The 23104-nt window shown below is 44.2% G+C and overlaps 1 protein-coding gene across 1 annotated transcript in view; it reads right to left on the bottom strand.

The window, feature by feature from the left end:
* The window catches only part of LOC137430752 (inactive dipeptidyl peptidase 10), a 789411-nt gene that overhangs the window by 163315 nt on the left and 602992 nt on the right, over positions 1 to 23104 (bottom strand). The window contains exon 11 of the mRNA XM_078781820.1: positions 6145 to 6248. Coding sequence (XP_078637946.1) covers positions 6145 to 6248 — 104 coding nt within the window. The remainder of the gene's footprint in view (positions 1 to 6144; positions 6249 to 23104) is intronic.

Here is a 23104-nt window from a genome sequence, read left to right as displayed (position 1 = left end):
CAGTCTTGGAACATTTATCATCATGTCACACAAAATAAAGATAGGTATCTGGGGGTGGTAATATATACGAAGGTAAGCAGACAGGACAATGGCAGGTATATTTAGGTAAAGCAAACATGGTTTTAGATTGTATTCGCAGGGGAATAAATTGCAAACTAGAACGGCACTCAGTAGAGAGAATACCTCCACCTGGTTGGCCATATCACTCAAAGGTGAAGAATCACATAAAAAAAAAACAAGAAAAGGAGCAATCGGAGATTGCAAACCCTCGCCAGGATGTATTTTCATTGTTTTTTTAAGGCTTTTATGTTAAAACAATATGGCGGCTGAACCACGTGATCGATGACGTCATCATTTTTTTTTTTTTTAAACTAATTTATTCCTAGATTATGCTCAAGAAATTTCATCTTGATCGGATGAAGTTTTGTACTTGTCGAATTATGACGTCATAATGGAGGCCTTGGGCCTAGAGAGTTAAAAATTGGGCACAGTCTATTCCAGGGCAAGGCAAATATGTGTGTGAAGTATGGCGAGGCTATGTGCAACGATGTAGACGTAGTACTGTGCACAAACAGATAGACAGATGAAAAATCGGTCAGAGACCGAGGACTTGCCGGAATGTACTTTTTTATCGGCAATTTTGGACAACTATGGCGGCCGAACCACGTGACCGATGACGTCATCATTTTTTTCCCCCCACCAGCTTATGCCGACATGGCGCTCAAGAAATTGCATCTTGATCGGATGAAGTTTTGTACTTGTCGAATTATGACGTCATAATGGAGGCAACTATGACATCATCATTAACATATTTTATTCCCCATGGAGAGTTCTTTTCAATGAGCCATGTCTCAATTTTTTCTATTCAGCACTTTCGGAGATATGGAGGTGCAAAGTCTTTTGTTTTTTCCAAGATGGTGGCCGAACCACGTGACCGATGACGTCATCATTATTATTTTTTCCTCCACCAGTTTATGCCGACATGGCGCTCAAGAAATTGCATCTTGATTGGATGAAGTTTTGTACTTGTCGAATTATCGAATTATGACGTCATAATGGAGGCCTTGGGCCGAGAGAGTTAAAAATTGGGCACAGTTTATTCCAGGGCAAGACAAATATGTGTGTAAAGTATGGCGATTCTATGTGCAACGGTGTAGACGTAGTACTGCGCACAAACAAACAGACACACAGACAAACAGGCAGACAGACAAACCAACCAACCAACATACTTGCCGGAATCTTTTCCGGCAAGTAACAAACCAACCAACTAACATACTTGCCGGAATCTTTTCTGGCAAGTAACAAACAGACAGGGTTGAAAACATAACCTCCATCCACCTTTTATGGTGGAGGTAAAAAAAAAAAAAAGTGTTTTGTCATCTATATATATCAACGTGAGGTGTGTGTGTGTGTGTGTGTCCGCATTTTATTCAGAGATGGCTGAACGGATCTTCATCAAACTTTCAGAGGTTCATCAGTGAGTGACTGGGAGTGTTTTCGGCAAAAAAAAAAAAAAAAAAAAAATAGTTTTTTTGGAGTTATAAAAAAAAAGCCTTTTATAAATTATTGACAATAATTTATATACAAGTACACATTCGTATAAATAAATACAAAACAATCACCAGACATTTGAATACAAATAAATGAAACAATTCCTGAAGTGTAGGAAGTACGGCTTGTTCTTATTCCTGATCTGCATCACACAACTCAAACTCAGAAACTTAACTCTAAAAAAAACTTAAAGAAACTCAAAGTTAACGGCAACGCCAGGTACTTCTGCTAGTATCATATATGTGTATAAAACTCCCTGGTGATGTCTGTGCTGGCCCCACTGCTCTCAATCGCACTCCTCTATGCCCACACCTACTCCCTTAGTTAATTTAACCTGATAAGCTGTTAGACTGAATTGACGTGGTTTAGGGTTAGGATTAGGGTTGTTAGGATTAGGGTTGTTAGGGTTAGGGTTAGGGTTAGGGTTAGGGTTATATGTAGTGCAGGCTTGATGGCCAAATGGCCTTCTCCTGTGTATCCTTGTTCGAGTATCCTGTTAAAATATGTTTTTGAAATCCTTATTTTCTTTGTTTTTAGTTGAATCGTTTTCACCAGGTCTTAAGAAATGAGAACATCAATATCTCAGACATAGTATGATGTCCAATAGCCGCAGAGCCAGCTCAATGACAGATTAAATCACAACATTAACCTAACCAGAAGGCAAATTGAATGAAAAAAATATAAGTAATCCAGTAGCTTGCAAAATCAGTGTGGTCTGTCGCATATTATAACAAAACATGAATACAAACTATCACTTGACCAAGCAAATCTCACGCACACTATTTTGAATTGAATGGTGTGTCGGGTTACATTCATGAGCACTCAACTGTTACGGGTTCAGCTGAATAATTATGATCACATGACATCCAGAGAACATGAGTTTTGAAAATATTTCAGATTGATTGAAAGATGCTTGGTAAATACACGATTGACAGATTGGTCGACGACTAAATCCTCATCATATTGTTGTTCCTCATCATATTGTGCTGTCACAGATCAGACAAGCAGGTGTGTTCCAGATTTAAAATACTTACATAAATATTAGACCACAGCCTTCCTGGAATGGTAACTTTTATTATTCCTACAATAAAGTAGATCTTGGTTTCAAGTATGCAATAAATGTGAATGGAAACCTTATTGAGCGATTCATCCTGAATCTACCATGGGACTTCTCTAGCTGCTGCTTGTGCTTTGGCTATGCGGGTATCGTTGCCGGTCCCTCCTGAAATGCAATTCAGGACCAGCTATGACATGAGATTTACCAAAGTGTGCTGATGGATCTTGATAGTCTATTTTTGATGGCAATAACATCTTGCATTCGGACAATATCATGCAAACCTGTGCTGCAGAATGTTACAGCCACAGGCCTGTAGTCAGCCAGAGCATCGGGGGTCGGTAGTGGAGAGAGGAGAAAAATTAAGTTAAAGTAGGGGCATTTCTTTATAGTCAGGGCCCTTAGGGATATTTTGGTTCAAATTCTTCCAAAAGCATCAAATTTGGCGCAGATGTTGCCCATGCCATACTTTTTCGATTTTTGACGGGCGCCAAGACGGGCGCCCCCCCCCCCCCCAGAGGGCCCCATATTAGCGAAATAATAAATGGTCGCCACCCGGATTAGAGGAAAATCAGTTAAATAACCAAAAGGGTTGGAATCATGTACGATACCACTTTTCAGGGGTTTTCGAGGTCGAGGAATCAAATTATGATGTTATTTTGATGATTCGAGGTCAAGGTCAACCCTCAAGGTCATCTTAAAGGTCATTTTTGAGTCAAACATGTCGGTTTTTGAGTTTTTTGTCAAGATTTACGCGAGGTTCACCATTTTATGTTTCTGGGTTGGGTAATCGAACTCTGACCTTATTTTTGACAATTAGAGAAAATATTTACATGTATATTTACTAATTTTCAGGCAGATGCAGTTCATCAGTCTAATTACAAAGGTACGGATTTTGATGTTTTATGAACTGTATGCCATATCCTTGTGTTTAATTTTTATGCGATCATGATCCGGGTTCATGTATACATGATTGTATACATGTCATAAATATGACGTCATAGGTCATGTGACCTGACGGCCATATTGGATTTTATGAAAACCTTAAAAATGGATCCCTGCCTTCATTTTTCGATCGATTCATTTTGAACTTTGACCACTTATAGTACGCCATGTGATTGGATGCATATCCTAATTATGACGTCATAGGTCAGGTGACATGGCGGGATGGACCGGTATGGTCCCCGGATCAAACCGCCCTTGGCGCCCATCAAAAATCGAAAGAGTATGGCATGGGCAACATCTGCGCCAAATTTGATGCTTTTGGAAGAATTTGAACCAAAATATCCCTAAGGGCCCTGACTATTAAAAGAGGCATCAAAACAACTGGAGACAATGGTGCTTCTGAGAGGACACTTCTTACGAGAACACAAGAGAAAGGAGCCGGTCAAATAAAATTATATCCTTTATACCGGAGTTGATGCATTTAAGATACTAGGGCATGCCCGTACTATATATAAGCTAGGACGTGCCCGTACGTGGGTGCCCGTTCCTTGCCAAAAAAAAAAAAAAAAAAAATTTGTGTAGGGGTGTGTGTGTGTAAACATCCTAGGGCGTGCCCGTACGTGGGTGCAAAAAAACATGCGTGCAAACAACAACAACAAAAAAAAACTTTGAAACCACGTGGCAGTAACGACCACAGAACCCCCCCCCCCTCTATTTACATGAATGGTTTGGTCCATTCGCAACGACCACAGAACCCCCCCCCCCCCCCTCTATTTACATGCAATGGTTTGGTCCAAAGCGAACGGCTTGCGGTGTTTGGTAAAGAAATCGCCATAGCTCGGTAACTACTTGTCCGATTAATTTCAAACCTTGAAAAGGCACATCCTCGGGTCCCCAGCAATATACCTGGCAAGTTGCAAGTATATCGGACCCGTGGTTGTCGAGAAACAGCGGTCACAGACAAACATACATACATACATACATACAAACAGGGCATGCCCGTACTATATATAAGCTAGGACGTGCCCGTACGTGGGTGCCCGTTCCTTGCCAAAAAAAAAAAAAAAAAAAAAATTTGTGTAGGGGTGTGTGTGTGTAAACATCCTAGGGCGTGCCCGTACGTGGGTGCAAAAAAACATGCGTGCAAACAACAACAACAAAAAAAAAAAACTTTGAAACCACGTGGCAGTAACGACCACAGAACCCCCCCCCCCTCTATTTACATGAATGGTTTGGTCCATTCGCAACGACCACAGAACCCCCCCCCCCCCTCTATTTACATGAAATGGTTTGGTCCAAAGCGAACGGCTTGCGGTGTTTGGTAAAGAAATCGCCATAGCTCGGTAACTACTTGTCCGATTAATTTCAAACCTTGAAAAGGCACATCCTCGGGTCCCCAGCAATATACCTGGCAAGTTTCAAGTATATCGGACCGGTAGTTGTCGAGAAACAGCGGTCACAGACAAACATACACACATACAAACACACATACAAACACACATACAAACACACATACACACATACACACAGAGATTAATGGAATTATAGATAGATGTGGACTCAGATGATAAAAAGCAGAGCTAAATACTCTGGTGAAAAAAAAAAATACACCACCCTTGATGCCTTTTGCCATTTACACCACTTATATATCACGTTCAATTACTCTCTTTCAAATATGAAGTTTAGGTTTAAACCTGAAACCATGGTTTGGCCTCAGTCCATGAGAAAGGCAAATTTTTCTCATGCTTTGTTATTTTTGGTCAGTTAGATTTTAGAGGGGGCGAAATTATACCTTTGGAGGCAATTACTCACCATATCCCTCTCCAGTAGTTATGGGCCTGGACAGACACCTCATGTATTTGCCCACTTTCACAATTCCTGATTTCACTCTCTTGGAATAATGAATATTGGCCTGATAAAATTTCCATAACCACTATGAGAAATTTGAAATCCATGCCTTGGTGTGTTTACGTTGCCAGCTGTGCTAAAAGTAGCCATACCCACATATCCTCTCATTCATAATTTGAAGCAGTGTAAAACAAATGAGGAAATATAAAATCAGAATGGGTTGCACTTATCTACAAGTATTCTGTTTCAATTAGTCATTCTGTTCTACTGTGCTGTTCGAGACTCATGGGTGGCTGGTTTTTATGACTCGCAACTCTGCTCTGGTGTGAGCAATTACACACAGTGGATCAATGGACTCCATTTCATACATTCAATAAATGCAATTTATGAAAGCTTGAATGAATGAACATCCAAATAGAGACAAATACATGGACATATACAGAGATCAATAATTTTCATGGGAAATTAATAGGCAACATACATATCCATTTGGGTTGCGTAGACATATGGGTATGTATATAAATGAAGGAATTATGATTTTAATACACAAACAGCTATTTTATTGACAAATATACAGTGCTGCAAGCAATATTTTTACGTCAAGAAATTTTATCGGATAATGTTAGATATCGAAAACGTAAAAACGTCGAAGGAATAGAAGAGGAAGGGTAAAAAGGCAAAGACAGAGAAAAAGGAAAAGGAAAGTGATGGCTGAATATGGTTTTCTGTTAAGAAGCTATAATAACCTGTTCCGAAGTTGAGCTGGAGGTTGGAGTTTAACCACGTGTTCTGCAGGAAGGCCAACGAGGGTTAGCACAGCCAGCTGCACATGAGGATTTGGCTGGCCTGCCTGGGGTAGTGAGAGGCAGGATGAGATTGGAAAGTGACTGATGTAGAAATTTAAGAGTCAAAAATAGCAGAGAGCAAAATGGGAACAAAGGTTAACAAAAGAAAGGAAGATGAATGTTTAGGGTGGTGGAAATGTACATAGGTAATCACATGTCAAGCAATAAGTGTTTTAACTACAGAGAAAGTGAAGCTTATAAAAGAGCTAAATGACGAATGGTAGAAAGTTTACATCCTAGCAATGGATATAGTCAGTTACAAGTAGACATAAGATAAGCGAACAAATGTTTCAAATGCGCTCCAATTCATCCCAAAGGTGTTCAATGGGGTTGAGGTCAGGGCTCTGTGCAGGCCAGTCAAGTTCTTCCACACCGATCTCAACAAACCATTTCTGTATGGACTTCACTTTGTGCACAGGGGCATTGTCATGCTGAAACAGGAAAGGGCCTTCCCCAAACTGTTGCCACAAATTTGGAAGCACACAATGGTCTAGAATGTCATTGTATGCTGTAGCATTAAGATTTCCCTTCACTGGAACTAAGGGGCCTAGTCCGAACCATGAAAAACAGCCCCAGACCATTATTCCTCCTCCACCAAACTATAGAGTTGGCATTATGCATTCAGGCAGGTAGCGTTCGCTGAGCATCCACCAAACCCAGATTCGTCCATCGGACTGCCAGATGGTGAAGCATGATTCATCACTCCAGAGAACACGTTTCCACTGCTCCATAGTCCAATTTACACCAAAAAAGCACCACCAGAGCTTTACACCACTCCAGCCGACGCTTGGCATTGTGCATGGTGATCTTATCTTAGACTTGTGCGTGGCTGCTCGGCCATGGAAACCCATTTCATGAAACTCCCAACAAACAGTTGTTGTGCTGACATTGCTTCCGGAGGCAGGTTGGAACTTGGTAGTGAGTGTTGCAACCGGGGACAGACGATGTTTACGCGATACACGCTTCAGCACTCGGCAATCCCGTTCTGTGAGCTTGTGTGGCCCACCATTTCGCGACTAAGCTGTTATTGCTCCTAGACGTTTCAAATTCACAATAACAGCACTTACAGTTGACGAGGGCAGTTCTAGCAGGGCAGAAATTTGACGAACTGACTTGTTGGAAAGGTGGCATCCTATGATTGTGCCACGTTGAACGTCACTGACCTAATCAGTACAGCCTATTCTACTGCCAATGTTTTTTCTTTTGAGATTGCATGGCTGTGTGATTGATTAATTATTTATACCTGTTAGCAATGGGTGTGGCTGAAACAGCAGAATCCACTAATTAGAAGGGGTGTCTGCATACTTTTGGCCATGTAGTGTATATATATATATATATATATATATATATATATATATATATATATATATATATATATATATATATATATATATACATACATACATACAGTCACGTGAAAAAGTAAGTACACCCCATGTAAAGTTTTGACTTTTTCAACATACAGCTATTTGATCTTCATTTCAACAATATTGACAGATAAAGGTGATATAATATAACAAATATCATGAAACATTTACATTCTGTCGTCCATTGTATAATTTAGATAAACATAAATGCAAATTTCGCATGTGGAAAAAGTAAGTACACCCTTGGCTCTAATAGGTGGTATTGCACCCTTTGGCAGAAACAACCTCAAGTAGGAGTTTCTTATAACTGTCTACCAGTCTCTGACATCGACTGGGAGAATTTTTTGCCCACTCCTCCACGCAGAATTATTTCAGCTGTGCGATGTTTGAGGGGTTTCTTGCATGCACAGCTCGTTTCAAATCCCCCCACAACATCGCGATGGGATTTAGATCCAGGCTTCGACTTGGCCATTCCAGAACCCTCCATCTCTTTCTTTTCAGCCATCCCTTGGTGGATTTACTGGTATGTTTAGGGTCATTGTCATGATGCAAGGTCCACCTTCGGTTGAGCTTCAACTTTCCGACAGATGGCCTCACATTATCCTCAAGCACCCTCTGGTACAATGAAGAATTCATCGTGGATTATATGATGGTGAGCTGCCCAGGCCCTGATGCAGCGAAGCTGCCCCAAACCATAATATTTCCACCACCATGCTTTACAGTTGGTATCAGGTTCTTGTGGTCAAATGCTGTCTTTGGTTTTCGCCAAACATGTCTTCTGGTACTGTGGCCAAATAGCTCTACCTTTGACTCATCTGTCCAGAGCACATTGTTCCAGAAGTGCTCGTCTTTGCCTAGGTGTTCATTGGCAAACTTTAGTCTTGCCTGATGTTCTTTCTGGACAGCAAAGGTTTCCTCCTGGCACACCTCCCATGTAGATCAAATTTGTACAGCCTCAATCTAATGGTAGACTCGTGCACATTGACATCAACAGTGGCAAGAGCAACCTGTAGGTCCCGTGATGACATTCTGGAGTTCTTCGAGACTTCTTTCAGCATCTTGCGGTCTGCTCTCGGGCTGAACTTGCTGGGGCGGCCTGGCCTGAACAAGTTGGCAGTTGTTTGGAATCTTATCCACTTGTAGATCATCTTCCGGACAGTCGAATGATTGATTTCAAATTGTTTGGAGATCTTTTGAAATCCCTTCCCAGACTCGTAGGCATCTATAGCCTTCTTTCTGAAGGCCTCAGAGAGCTCTTTTGATCTAGGCATGGTGACGCCGCAGACTTCAACAACAAAGAGCAAACCAAACCAAATGTCTGAGGTTTAAATAAGACAGGTTCCTCCAAGATCCTCTCTAACGATGTTCTAATCATTTGCACCTGAGCTGGTGCACCTGATTCTAATTTTAGGTATTTGAAGTAGTGATAAATGCAGGGGTGTACTTCGTTTTTCCACATGCGAATTTTGCATTTATGTTTATTTAAATTATACAATGGACTACAAAATGTAAATGTTTCATGATATTGTTGTATTATATCACCTTTATCTATCAATATTGTTGAAATGAAGATCAAATTGCTGTATGTTGAAATATGTTGAAAAAGTCAAAACTTTACATGGGGTGTACTTACTTTTTCACGTGACTGTATATGCATATACATGTATATACATATATATATACATATATATATATTATATATATATATATATATATATATATATATATATATATATATATATATATATATATATATGTATGTATATATATATATATATATATATATGTATATATATATATATATATATGTATGTATATATATATATATATATGTATATATATATATATATATATATGTATATATATATATATATGTATATATATATATATATATATATATGTATATATATATATATTGTTGCGGATATGGGATTTGGATCCATCCATATCCGCTTGTAAATATTCCCCTATTTCCTCAATACTTCCCAACTATCCCCAATCCCCCATTCCCTAGTCCCATTTTCTGTAAACAACACTCTGTAGACCCGACCTCCCCCTATTTCCCCCATTAAATGTCGCATCCAGGTCCACCGCATCTCACGTAGACAACTATAGGACATCTTGCTAGTTATTCTTAGTCTATGTCAGTTAAGGACTCGTTTCCATTAATTCTGACTCTTCGTTGCACCAGAATGTGATTGTATGGCACCGTTAGGAAGTTTAGGACCTCCCAATACCTCCCCGCAGCTCTTCCTCACGGTTCAACAACAACAACAACAACAACAACAACAACGGCGGCGGCGCGGGGAGTGCGCGTCGTCACTCCGGCTTGGTTGGTAGGGGGTGTTGGGAGGGCACCATGCCTTTCCAACGAGCCGCCATCGCACATGTGCTCGATGGGGTTACCAAGTAGGGGCTCGCTGTCAGCTCCTCGTCAAGGGCGGAGCCCGGTAACCCCCGCACCCAATAGAAGCGGCGGACCGGTCCCATCTGGGGCGGAGCCAACGAGCCGAGGGCGTGTGACTCCCCGCTGAGCATGCGCAGGAAGAGGGAGGTGACGTCAGATGCGCGCTGAGCTTGGAGAGAGAAGGACACCACCTCCGAGCACTGTGACACCTCCCCGCATCTCTGGACTGGACCGTGCTTTATCCTGTCCCTGAGCCAAGGTGCACCTTGTGCTATCGACTGCCTGTCCTTCCCTGCCATCAATCCCTGTGTAAGTCAGTCTTGTTCCGTTTGTCTGTGGTCTGTCGGGGATAAGATAAGACTGTAACTAAGTGCCCATCTCTTCTGTGTCTTTACCTCCTTGCCTTGTAATCTACCCCTTTTCTCCACCACTAATTATATCCTCCTCCGGAGGTCTTGAGAACTGTACCCCCTTGCGTCGTTTCATTTATCCCAGTCGTTGTGTCCTTTCCATCATTGATTTAGCGTAGCGCGAGTTGGCCAACGTTCGAGTGGAATCGGGTGAGTTGGGGGTAATCGGGTAAACTGTGCGAACACGGCGGCCATTCCGCTCGGTCAAGCAACATCTGAAGCCGTGTCCGTAACAATTGGTGTCAGGAAGTGAGATTGGACCCGAAGCGCGCTTAACGCGCTCAAAATTACAAGCAGTGTGAAATTTGTTTTGTTTTAAAATAAAAACCCGAATTTTGAAAGTCGCGCTATGGCAGATCAAGACGGCTGGGTTCCGCTAGAGGAGAGTGAGGCAGGGTCGATCCAGGACCAAATTGAGGGACAAGAGGAGAGCGAAGCAGTGAGGGCGGCAGGTTCGCAAAATGGCGTCCTCGCGCACATGGTTGTTGCGGCACCAAATTTAGCCGCGCCCATGGTCGCGGTAGCCGAACCCGAGATGCCAATGAATTGGAACCTGTTTATGAAACAGATGATGGCCTTTATGGTAAAAACAGACAATAATTTCAAAGGGATGGATGCACAGGGTGAGCGATTGGAGGGCCAAATGGGGGTAATGGGGAACCGGATGGATGCTCAGGGTGAGCAATTGTGGGTAATGAGGGACGAAGCGAGGGGTACCGGTGAGGGGTTTGACAAGAAATTTGGGAAATTAGACAATAGATTAGGGGAAATACAGGAGGGGTTAACGGGGGTAGAAAATAGAATGGCTGCCCAGGAGAATCAGATAGAGGGAGTGAAAAATGGGTTAGAGGGGTTAGAAAACAGTATGGAAGGCAAATTGAGGGACATGAGGGACCAAGCGGAAAGGGAAGTTAAAAAAATGTGGCAGCAGATAGAGGGGGTCAGAATGGGGGTAGAAACTAAATTGGATGCTCACAGGGAGGAAATGGAGCAGATGAGGGTGGCATCTGGGCAGGAGATGCAAGTGATGGGAGAAGAGATCAGAAGAGGTGTGAGTGAGGAGGTCGGAGGAGTGCGCGAGGAGGTGAGGCACTGTAAGGAGCGCATGGAGAAGGAGGTGAGAAAGGGGACGGTAAAATTGCAAGGTGGTATAGAGGAGTTGACGCTGGAAGTGGAACAGCTGACGGAGGGACAAAAAGAACTAACGGAGCAGGTTCAAAGGAACACTGCGGTACTAGGAGGGTTAAGAGCGACACAAAACGACATAAAAAATGACTTGATAGCGACACAGAGGCAATGTCAGATGGTACGTGAGGGACTGACAACGAGGTTGGACGAGGTGACAGAGGTAATGGAGACGAAGGACCGGCAGGTGAGGACGCACATGGAAACGGTCAAGGTAGCCTTAGAGGACGAACTTGAGGAGACGCACCGGGAAATAAAAGAGGTGAAGCAGAAATTAGAAGAAGTGGAAGAAGGGGTGAGCGAAATTAAGAAGCGACGGAGAGGGGATAAGAAAGAGATAAAAGAGGAGGTAAAAGAATTGGTCCAAAGTCTGTGTTCGGATCGTGATGATGTGCTCATTAACCGGATGAGGGATTCGCAGGTGATGGAGGAGAAGCGAAGAGAAAGTGGACCCGGTGTAAGTGGTGACCAATATGGTCGTGCGTATGATGCGCCAGGTGATTTAATAAGCTTGGGGGTCGAGATGGACCCGGATGTTCGTGAGAGGCCAAGAGTGAAGTGTGCGACAGGTCTGGTGTGTGAAAAAGGAGGTGTGCGAGAAAGTCCGACTCTGGGGTGTGTGAGGAAAAAGTGCGTGCCAAGGAGTGAGGGTGCTGTCGAGAGTGGGTCGGTCGTAGCGCGTGTGCGAGGGAGCACATGGAAGCGCGTAGTGAGGAGTGTTACGGAGGGTGTAAAGGGAGAATGCACGCCTGTGGTGAGTGTTACAGAGGATGTAACGGGAGAGTGTGCGCGAGAAAGGTGTGTAATGGACGGGTGCATGAGGAAAGAGTGCGCTGTCGAGAGTAAGGGTGAGTGCGCTGTCAGGAGTGGAGGTGAGAGTAGTAAGAGTGACACGGAGCGTGAGTTGGTTGTGACAGGTGAGAAAGGAAGCACACCTGGAATGGTAGAGCGTGTGTGGGAATGCACGCTGGAATTGGTAGTGAGGCACGTGGTTGGGTGTGTGAGTGAAAGCACACCTGTGATTGTCACAGAGGAGGTGACCGAGGAAGGGGTGCAAAGAGGTGTGTTGGTGAGGTGTGCGACCAACGAATGTGTGCCAAAGTGTTCGGTGGTCAGGTGTGTGACCAAGGCTGTGAGTGGAATGAGTGTACCTGGGTGTGTTAGAGAAGGTACGACGAGGAGCATGGGAACAGCTGGATGTGTGGGCAAGAAAGGGGTAGCGTATGCGTGTGAGCATGCAGGTGAGGCATCGACGGTAACCGGGTTAGCGGTTAGAGCGACTTTTAGCCGAATCGGGCCCTCGGTGCGTGCCGGGCTTCGCGTGCCGCGAGAACCAGCGGGGATCCGAGCCACGGCGGGTTCGAAAGGACCGCCGTACGCGATCCACACTGTGCCTCGCTTGGAACGGCCGCGTCCGGGCTCCACTAGGCAGAGCGGGCAGCCCGATAGGAAGGGTCGTCATGGCGACCACTTTTTGTTGAGGCATTCCGGCAGGTCGAGATCGGGCCATGGGATGGCTCCGTGCCGAGATGGTGCGTGGGACCTCGGCCCGGGTAAACCTCCTTCCCTGCACCGAATGCGGGACGCATCCAGCCGCTGGCACAAAACAACCCGCATTCATTGCTCGGCTGTACGAAGCCGAGCTTTAGAAGGGAATTGGCGCACCGAGAGGATCTAATAAGTAGACGGGTGATGAGGTTAGTGTTTTGGACCCAAAATTAGAAAAAAACAAAATTTGATGATTGGCAAAGGATTGGCAGTAATGATTGGCAGATGATGAGTAGTGATTGGCAAATTTTTGATTTGTTGAAATTTGATGTGCAAAATTGGTAGTGGGAGATGCCCGATGTGGTGGGATGGCAACTCTGTCATCCCTCACAAGTGGGGGGCAAAGGAGCAATAGATTATGGGGTGTATGGCAGTGAAAACTAGCCCGGTGGGTTAGGATATTGTGTGTAGGGATCTAGAAGAGATTGACATTAGGTAACGTTAAGGTTTAGTTAGTGACTGATACCTGTAGTGGGGATGCAGGTAGATTAGTATGGATGATAATGACGAGGGAGCGCAATAGTTTAAAGGGACGACTGGGAAGCGCAAGTTTCAGAGGGGAGTAGTTAGATGAGATGATGCTGTGTGAGAACTGGACAGATGTGTGGAGCAGTGTATGAGTAGTGAGTGTTGTGGATCAGCGCGAATGCGCTTGGGGGAGAGAAGGGTGCAGGCGGCACCAAGTATGAGAGCACAGGTGTGCAAGTACAGGTGTGTGGAATACATGGAGTATTGGAATGAGTGGTGTGGAGAGAGTTGGAGTAAGTGGTACGGAGTGGTGTGCATGGTGCGAAGGTGTGGATGGGGGAAGAGTGGACCCCTTTTCACGAGTACTCGGGGAGGGTAGTTTAAAGAATAGTTAGAAGGTATAGGTAAATTGTGGTTGGATATTGGCATTTGTGGTGCGGATGCAGAATGGTATTGTGGATGGGTGCATTGGTGTGGTGAAATTGGCTGGTCGTGTGGCCTGTTAGTATGAGTGTGAATGGTTGGGCACTCCGCCACTGTTAGATATCGGCCAGGTGAGGCCGCAGGTGGGCTCTGGGAGCCGTTAGTGTCAGTGGGTGCCTGAGGATCCCGGGTGTGGATCGGGCAGCCCGTGCCAGAGAGGGCACTGAGGGGGTGAGAGTGCGAGAGGGCCTTCCCCAGTTAGTTAGGTTAGGGTGAGGAGCAGGTGAGCTCGGTAGGCAACCACAGTGGTGGAGGTGTGCAGGTGGGCGGACCAGCTGGGAGAGTCACACGACCCAGCCACCGAAATTGTGCGGGGGCACCGAGTGATGAATCGGGGGAGTGAGACCCCAACTTGAGAAGCACCACAGTTTGGTCAATGGGAATTGGTTTTCAGAACCCATAGTGTAAGTTGGCCAATGGATTGGCAGGGAAAGACCCCGGGTAATGTAAAGTTGTTAAAGTCATTTAGGAAATAGTTAGGATTGATGAACCTGTCGCACCATACGCAGCCACTTACGTGAGGTGGTGATGATGACTCCACACCTGTGTTCCTTTGTTCTGTGTTGCAGGAAAGGAGAATTGCTGTGTGGATTTGTGAGACGCATCACGACGTGGATGAGACATTGGGGTGATTCCATCTCTCCCTCCCTAGGAGGGACTGATGATGAATTGGTAATGGCAAATTTTGATGTGCAGTTGGAGATGGCAAATTTTGATGAGAGTTGAAAATGGCAAATTTGATTGGTTAGGAGGGAGAGAAGACGAATTTGGTTTATGGGAGGAACGGGGAAGACAGTAGGGACGTTTGTTGATGTGTAAAGTAGATGTTTATGGGTAGTGTTGTGTTTTGTGGATACAGTAAGGGGTAAGGGAGGGGCAATGTAGGTTACCTGGTGGGGGGGGGGGCGTACGGTAGGAACGTACCTGTCTCACCTGGTTCCCATGTGCCCCCAGTGTGCATTACCTTGCATTGCGTGCACTTTTGCGCCCTTACCACCTTACTCACTTGTCTTATTTTGTCTCCCACCTCCGAGGATCTGGCTTTGGGGCAGAGAGAGAGGAGAGAGAGGTGCTGGCTCTGCAGTTGTGGGCCTGTACTTCCGCTGCTTGCTGCCTGGATCGATACACCATATGGACCGCAATTTTTGTGGCCGCCCACAATGGACCGCAGTTCTTTTGCGGGCAAGCACCACCCGTTGATGGACCTCTGGGTCAACGTGGCACCTATGCCATACAGGTGAACCACTTTTAGTTGGCCCCCCTGACGGCCACAATTCAGAAATGGACGCGGTTGGCGCCTTTCTTTATTTCTAAAGAAGCCAGAAGGCCAAGTGCACTCCATGAAGGCAAGACCAGCGGCAGAACATCGGCCGGCTGCGACACCACCGGTGACCATGGACACTTTATTGTGCATTTATTGTTGAACACTTTATTGGTGCACCGGATGGTGCTGACTGTGTGTATGGGGTGGTGCTTTTGGTGCTTGGACGGGGTGCTCTGCACATTATTAAAGGCCGTAGGGCCACAGGGCACTCGTGGGTTGGTGTATCGATGCTGGCATGCGTGCTCTCTCTATGCATAACATCTGCATGTGTTCCTCAAAGAACTGGTCCTGGATCGTAGTGTAAATATCAGTCTTGTGTAAATAATGCTCCCTACCGGCTGTATGTTTAGTTTGAGGATTCTTTCCGCGATTCGGTTATCCTGTGGGTGTGTTTCTGTTAGGAGAAGGGTGCAACGTCGCAGGGGGACATATTTACTCATTTGTGAACATCTGTAAAACTGTCGCACTCAGGGTTGCGTTAATAATAGAGGGAACTACATCTGAGTGCCACACTAAAGTAGGTAAAAATTTATCGGGTCGGGACGCCCCGAGGTAGAAAAGGGTGCAATGTTGCAGATATGGGATTTGGATCCATCCATATCCGCTTGTAAATATTCCCCTATTTCCTCAATACTTCCCAACTATCCCCAATCCCCCATTCCCTAGTCCCATTTTCTGTAAACAACACTCTGTAGACCCGACCTCCCCCTATTTCCCCCATTAAATGTCGCATCCAGGTCCACCGCATCTCACGTAGACAACTATAGGACATCTTGCTAGTTATTCTTAGTCTATGTCAGTTAAGGACTCGTTTCCATTAATTCTGACTCTTCGTTGCACCAGAATGTGATTGTATGGCACCGTTAGGAAGTTTAGGACCTCCCAATACCTCCCCGCAGCTCTTCCTCATGGTTCAACAACAACAACAACAACAACAACGGCGGCGGTGCGGGGAGTGCGCGTCCTCACTCCGGCTTGGTTGGTAGGGGGTGTTGGGAGGGCACCATGCCTTTCCAACGAGCCGCCATCGCACATGTGCTCGACGGGGTTACCAAGTAGGGGCTCGCTGTCAGCTCCTCGTCAAGGGCGGAGCCTGGTAACCCCCGCACCCAATAGAAGCGGCGGACCGGTCCCATCTGGGGCGGAGCCAACGAGCCGAGGGCGTGTGACTCCCCGCTGAGCATGCGCAGGAAGAGGGAGGTGACGTCAGATGCGCGCTGAGCTTGGAGAGAGAAGGACGCCACCTCCGAGCGCTGTGACACCTCCCCGCATCTCTGGACTGGACCGTGCTTTATCCTGTCCCTGAGCCAAGGTGCACCTTGTGCTATCGACTGCCTGTCCTTCCCTGCCATCAATCCCTGTGTAAGTCAGTCTTGTTCCGTTTGTCTGTGGTCTGTCGGGGATAAGATAAGACTGTAACTAAGTGCCCATCTCTTCTGTGTCTTTACCTCCTTGCCTTGTAATCTACCCCTTTTCTCCACCACTAATTATATCCTCCTCCGGAGGTCTTGAGAACTGTACCCCCTTGCGTCGTTTCATTTATCCCAGTCGTTGTGTCCTTTCCATCATTGATTTAGCGTAGCGCGAGTTGGCCAACGTTCGAGTGGAATCGGGTGAGTTGGGGGTAATCGGGTAAACTGTGCGAACACGGCGGCCATTCCGCTCGGTCAAGCAACATCTGAAGCCGTGTCCGTAACAATATATATATATGTATATATATATATATATATATATATATGTGTATATATATATATATATATATATATATGTATATATATATATATATATATATATATATATATATATATATATATATATACCGTATATACACTATTTGTTTTGTAAACATCGCATGTTCTATTTGGTCATTGCATGTTCATGTTCATTGCATGTTCATCATGTTCATTGCATTGCATGTTCATGATCGAGCACCTAATAGACAGTAAAAGATGCTGTGCCTGTAATGTTTGTAATTTCCCAACAGCAATTATTTCTTCATGCAATTAATCGGTTAATTATATTTCCTGTTAATGCCTTTCTGCTTATACAAATATACAATCTATTGTGTTTGAAATAATTCACCTTCCAGTATTTAACCAGTCAAGACCAACACGAGATGGTATTGCTTTTTAAAAAATCTTTATATTATGACTAATTTATAAAAATCAAATCCATCTAAAACTGCCATCTAGCCACAGTTGCTATACAGTGGAGCACCATATCCTGGAGGAATTGTTATCATGACATAATATTTTTTAATACATGATATGTAATCGTAAGGTACGATATAATAAGTGGAGCCCTTTCTTTAGTACCATGGAGAAGTTCCCAATCTCCTATGTTGGCAGGACCATCTATCATCATTGCCACATTTCGTGATTTTATGGCATTGTATGAATGGTAAGAAACGAGTAAGTTCAGATTATATATTATATTAAAAATACAATAAATTGCACAAACTTATAATCTTGATGGAACAGCTAAGATGTTTATTTGTAAAGAGACATATTTATTGTTGAGAAATCTACTGAATGGAGAAATTATCATTTGCTTATTGTTGTGATATCCTGCCTTTGAGGTGAAGCTCGATAAAGTGAATCACTGAATCTCAAAGTGGAGGCGCCATATTGCTTCGATGAAATATTGTAGGCGTAGGATAAGCTTGTAATGTTCTAAAATTGCATTAAAGCACTCAACAAACAAACTCTTTGACTGCTGCATTCACAATCGGTGCCCAAGGATTTGCAATTGGCAAACATCCAGCATTTACCTGGAAAGTGGCTCCTTGATTCTTGTTTGAATTATGGATTCAACTTTATATTCAAAGCAATTGTATAAAAACAAAGATAACTTAGACTACAATATTTCGATAAAATATCCTGTAAGAAGTTTAAAATAATTGTCTGCTCTTGAGGATTCATTTAACAGGCTAATGAGGCAGACATCAAAAATATTAACCAGAAATACATGAAACAGCCAGAACAAGAGCACGTGTATAGTTCACTACTGTCCATCACATTAAGGTATCTTCAGTGGCCCTGTAACCACAAAGAGCACCTGTTTTTGGCAACCACCAATTCTTTCCATGTACTGCAACGATTTTGCTGATTGCCCTCGCCACAGGAGAGGGTATTGGGTGAGTCCGTTTGTTTGTCTGTTTGTTTGTCTGTCTGTTTTTTGTCTGTCTATGTTTGTCTGTCGGTTTATCCGAACAGAATAAATACGATTTTCTCTGCAACCGTTGGTCCAATTGACAGGAAATTTTCACCAGAGGTGCACCTCCTCATGTATAATTTTTAAAAATAATTATGACGTCATAGGTAACATGGCACGGGCGCCATCTTGGAAAAAACGAAAAACTTTGCACCTTTATATCTCCATAAGCACTGCATAGCAAAAACTGAGACATGGCTCATTGCAAAGAACTCTCCATGGGGAATAACATATGTTAACAATGTTGCCATTATGTTTTCAAACCCTTCATTATGACGTCATAATTCGACAAGTACAAAACTTCATCCAATCAAGATGAAATTTATTGAGAGTCATCGATAAATAAATTGGTGGAGAAATAATAATAATGATGACGTCATTGGTCATGTGGTTCATCCGCCATATTTGTTTTAACACAAAAGCCTTAAAAACACTAAAACACGTCCTGGTGAGGGTCTGCAATCTCTGATTGCTCTTTCTTGTTACCCTCGCCAGAGGAGAGGGTATTGCATTTGAGTCCGTTTGTCTGTCTGTGTCTCTGTCTGTTTGTTTGTCCATACAGAATAAATATGATTTTCTCTGCAACCGTTGGTCCGATCGACAGGAAATTTTCACCATAGGTGCATCTCCAACTGTAGAATTTTTAATGATAATTATGACGTCATAAGTCACGTGGTTCGGCCGCCATCTTGGAAAAACTGAAAAACGTCGCACCTCTATATCTCTGAAAGCACTGAATAGAAAAAAAATTGAGAAATGGCTCATTGTAAAGAACTCTCCATGGCGAATAAAATATGTTAATGATAATGTCATAGGTGCCTCCATCATGACGTCATAATTCGATAAGTACAAAACTTCATCCGATCAAGATGGTATTTCTTGAGCATCATGTAGGCATAAATTGGTGGAAGGAAGGAAGGGTGTCGCAGGAAGGGTGTCGGAGTGAACTCCATTCAATGTACAATGCGCTGAGTGGGTTCATCAAAAATGTAGTGGTCTGAGAGCCGAGAGGGTCATTAACCAGTGTGGCAGCTACATTCAAATGTAAGGTGTGCACAGAGGGAGCTGCAGATGGAGGAAATGTTGAGTTGGATCTTGGAGACGGCATGAAGCTGGAAGGTGTGAAAACATTTTGCTACCTCGGAGACATGCTGAATGGAGAAGGTGGATCAGACTCGGCAACGGTTGCTAGAGTGAGATGTGCATGGAAGAGTTTCGGGGAACTGAGTGGCGTGCTGATGAGGAGGGGAGTGTTGTTGAAGCTGAAGGGAAAGCTGTATGCTGCATGTGTGAGAAGTGTTATGATTTATGGGAGCGAGACATGGGTAATGAACGTAGAGCAGCAACGAAGGTTGGAAAGGGTGGAAATGCGAATGGTTTGATGGATGTGTGGAGTATCGTTGAGAGAGAGGAAGACAAATAATGAATCGTGAAAAATGATGGGAATGGAGCCTGTGATTGATGCTGTGAAGAGGAACAGGTTGAGATGGTTTGGTCATGTGTTGAGGAAGGATGAAAGTGACTGGTTGAGAAGAGTGATGGAAATGGATGGAGAAGGAAGTAGAGGACGGGGAAGACCAAGAAAGACTTGGCTAAAGATGGTGGAAGAAGAAATGCGGGTAAGTGGGTTAACAAGGAGAGATTCAGAAAATAGGGCAAGATGGAGAAGATTGTCATGGGGACCGCAAGGCTAACCCCCACTCTAGCAGGGAAAATGGCCTTAAAATGCATGTTGGGTTGTTGTTGTTGTTGTTGTTGTGTAAAGAACTCTCCATGGCGAATAAAATATGTTAATGATAATGTCATAGGTGCCTCCAGGATGATGTCACAATTCGACAAGTACAAAACTCCATCCGATCAAGATGAAATTTCTTGAGCATCATGTAGGCATAATTTGGTGGGGAAAAATATAATAATGACGACATCATTGGTCACGTGGTTAGGCTGCTATATTTGTTTTAACACAAAAGCCTTAAAAAACAATGAAAATACATCCTGGAGAGGGTTTGCAATCTCTGATTGCTCGTTCTTGTTCTTTATGAGTAGAAGGAAAATGTTGTTCCTGAACCACCTCTAATTTAACATGTAAGTGAATGGTGCAAAAGGGGAAAAACTTTCTGACCAGCTGTCCCACCATAAAATTGTGCACCCTTATTTCTCCCCCACTGAGACATGATCAAGTCTAGCGAGTTTAATATTTATCAAATCAAATCCCTGGTGTGTATTGACAACTGTTGCAAACTCAAACAAGGAGCCAATGAACACCCCTTCAACCGTTGGCATCAACCTAAGTTTATTATGACATTCATCTCCATCTAGTATATTGATGAATAATACATTATCATTTTGTTCCAAGTATTTCTTTTGAACCAAGATAAAATGATACACCTCTCTTAATGACCTTGTTTGACCACCCCCCGAGCCACATATCATTTTAAGATTATAGTAAATTATTTTTCCCTCGATTTCTTGACAACCATCAAAAAAAATTCTGTCCATTCCAAGATATTTATTTTCCTCACATCCTCCAACTTATTAGTATTTAAATTTATTCTTTTATTTGTTTTATTTACCTTCACCCCCGTTATCTCCTCAATTATACCTATTTGGTATTTTTTTTTTTTTTGTATACAAGATCGAGGCTCGTGAAAGAGCGAACATTAATCACACAGAAAGACAAACAGACACATAAAACAAATAACATCGGCAGCGGTAGACAAGATGGGGAGAGAGGGGGAAGGACACAATCACAACATTTGAGAGCAGGGACCGAGAGACATGGAGACATCGAGAGATCTGTGGGAGGGAGGGGGCTTTGGGGGGGAGGCATGTGAAGGTGGGGGGGTGGGTGGGAGAGGTATAAACATATGGACACTGCCAGGACTTCCAGGAAAGAAGTTGGAATTTCAAACAAGGTGGATCTGGGGTGAATTAGTGGGGGTAGAAAAGATCAAGGTTTTGGATGGGGGAAGATAAGAGATGGTGGTGAACAGCTGTTTTAAAGACCTGGAGGGAGGAGTGGGATTGAAGGGAGTGTGGGAGTTTGTTCCAGAGGCGGGAGAAAAGAGGAATGAAAGAGTGAAGGTGAGCAGAGAGCCGAGATTTCGGCAGTTTAACCGTCAGAGGGTTGCTGGCAGATCTTGTGCGACCTGTAGGAATATTTGGGGGACAGAGCACAGAGAGAGCTGGGGGAGCAAGGCCGGAGAGGAGTCGGTAGAAGACAGAAAGACCACCTACCTGCCTGCGGTGAGTGAGTGAAAGGCCCTCAGAGATAGCTTCATCGCGGGAGATTCCAATGATTTTGAAAGCTTTGGATTCAACAGCGTGAAGCCGAGCCATGTGTGAGGCAGGAGCACCAGCCCATAGGGGAGAACAGTATTCTATTGAGCTGCGGATGAAAGCCTTGTATGTGGTGAGGAGCTCAGGTGTGCCAAGGAAGGACTTCGCACGACGGAGGATGCCCAGTCCGCGACTGGCTTTGGAGGCCAGCTTGGAAATGTGGTTTTCCCAAGAAAGATCATGGCAGATAGTGAGACCCAAAAGCTTGAGCGACAGAACTTCTTGGAGAGGATTGTTGAGAAAGTAGATGGGAGGGTTGTCCAGTCGATCTTTTCGGAGAGACATAGTAAGAGAGTGAGATTTGTCAGGATTGAAAGACATGTTCCAGTTGTTTGACCAGTCTGTGATTTTGTCCAGGTCTTCAGAGAGTGAGGAGGCTGCAGACTGCCGATCTGAGGGAAGAGGAATGGAGCGGCAGAGAGTGGAGTCATCAGCAAAGAGATAGAGAGGATTTTCCAGAGAGTCGGAGAGATCATTGATAAAGACCAGAAAAGGCACAGGGCCCAGCACACTGCCTTGGGGAACTCCAGCCTGAACAGGAAGGGGAGATGAGAGAAATCCATTCAGGGCCACACGTTGACTACTACCAGAGAGGAAGTCCGCAAGCCATGCATGGAGATTTCCATGGATACCATAGGAGGAGAGTTTGGTGAGCAGAGCTGGGTGTCAGACCGTATCGAAGGCACGTGATATGTCAAGGGAGACAGCTCTGATTTCCTGTTTGGCATTGAGGACCTCCATCCATGGTTGAGACAGCAGAAGCAGCATGTCCAGAGTAGAGTGACCTCGTCTGAAACCAAATTGATGATCAGAGATCAAGCCATTGGAGAAGAGGAAAGATTTCATATCCGAAGCAATGATGGATTCCATGACTTTGCTGATAATTGGGAGCAGGCTGATTGGTCTGTAGTTGCAAGGATCTGTTTTTGCACCTTTTTTGTGTAAAGCGGTAATGTTAGCTGCTTCCAGGATGCTGGCAGATGACCTTGAGCAAAAGATAGGGTGAAAAGAACAGAGAGAGGGTGAGATACAGCGGCAGAGCAAGATTTTAGGACCCGTGGGCTGATGCTGTCTGGTCCAGTTGCAGAATCAGAGTCGAGGTTTGACAAAAACTCCT

This window comes from Myxine glutinosa, chromosome 7, assembly GCF_964187855.1.
Source record: "Myxine glutinosa chromosome 7, kmMyxGlut1.1, whole genome shotgun sequence".
Taxonomy (NCBI): domain Eukaryota; kingdom Metazoa; phylum Chordata; class Myxini; order Myxiniformes; family Myxinidae; genus Myxine; species Myxine glutinosa.
Note: the sequence above shows the minus strand (reverse complement) of the source record. Positions and strands in the feature narration are given on the sequence as shown.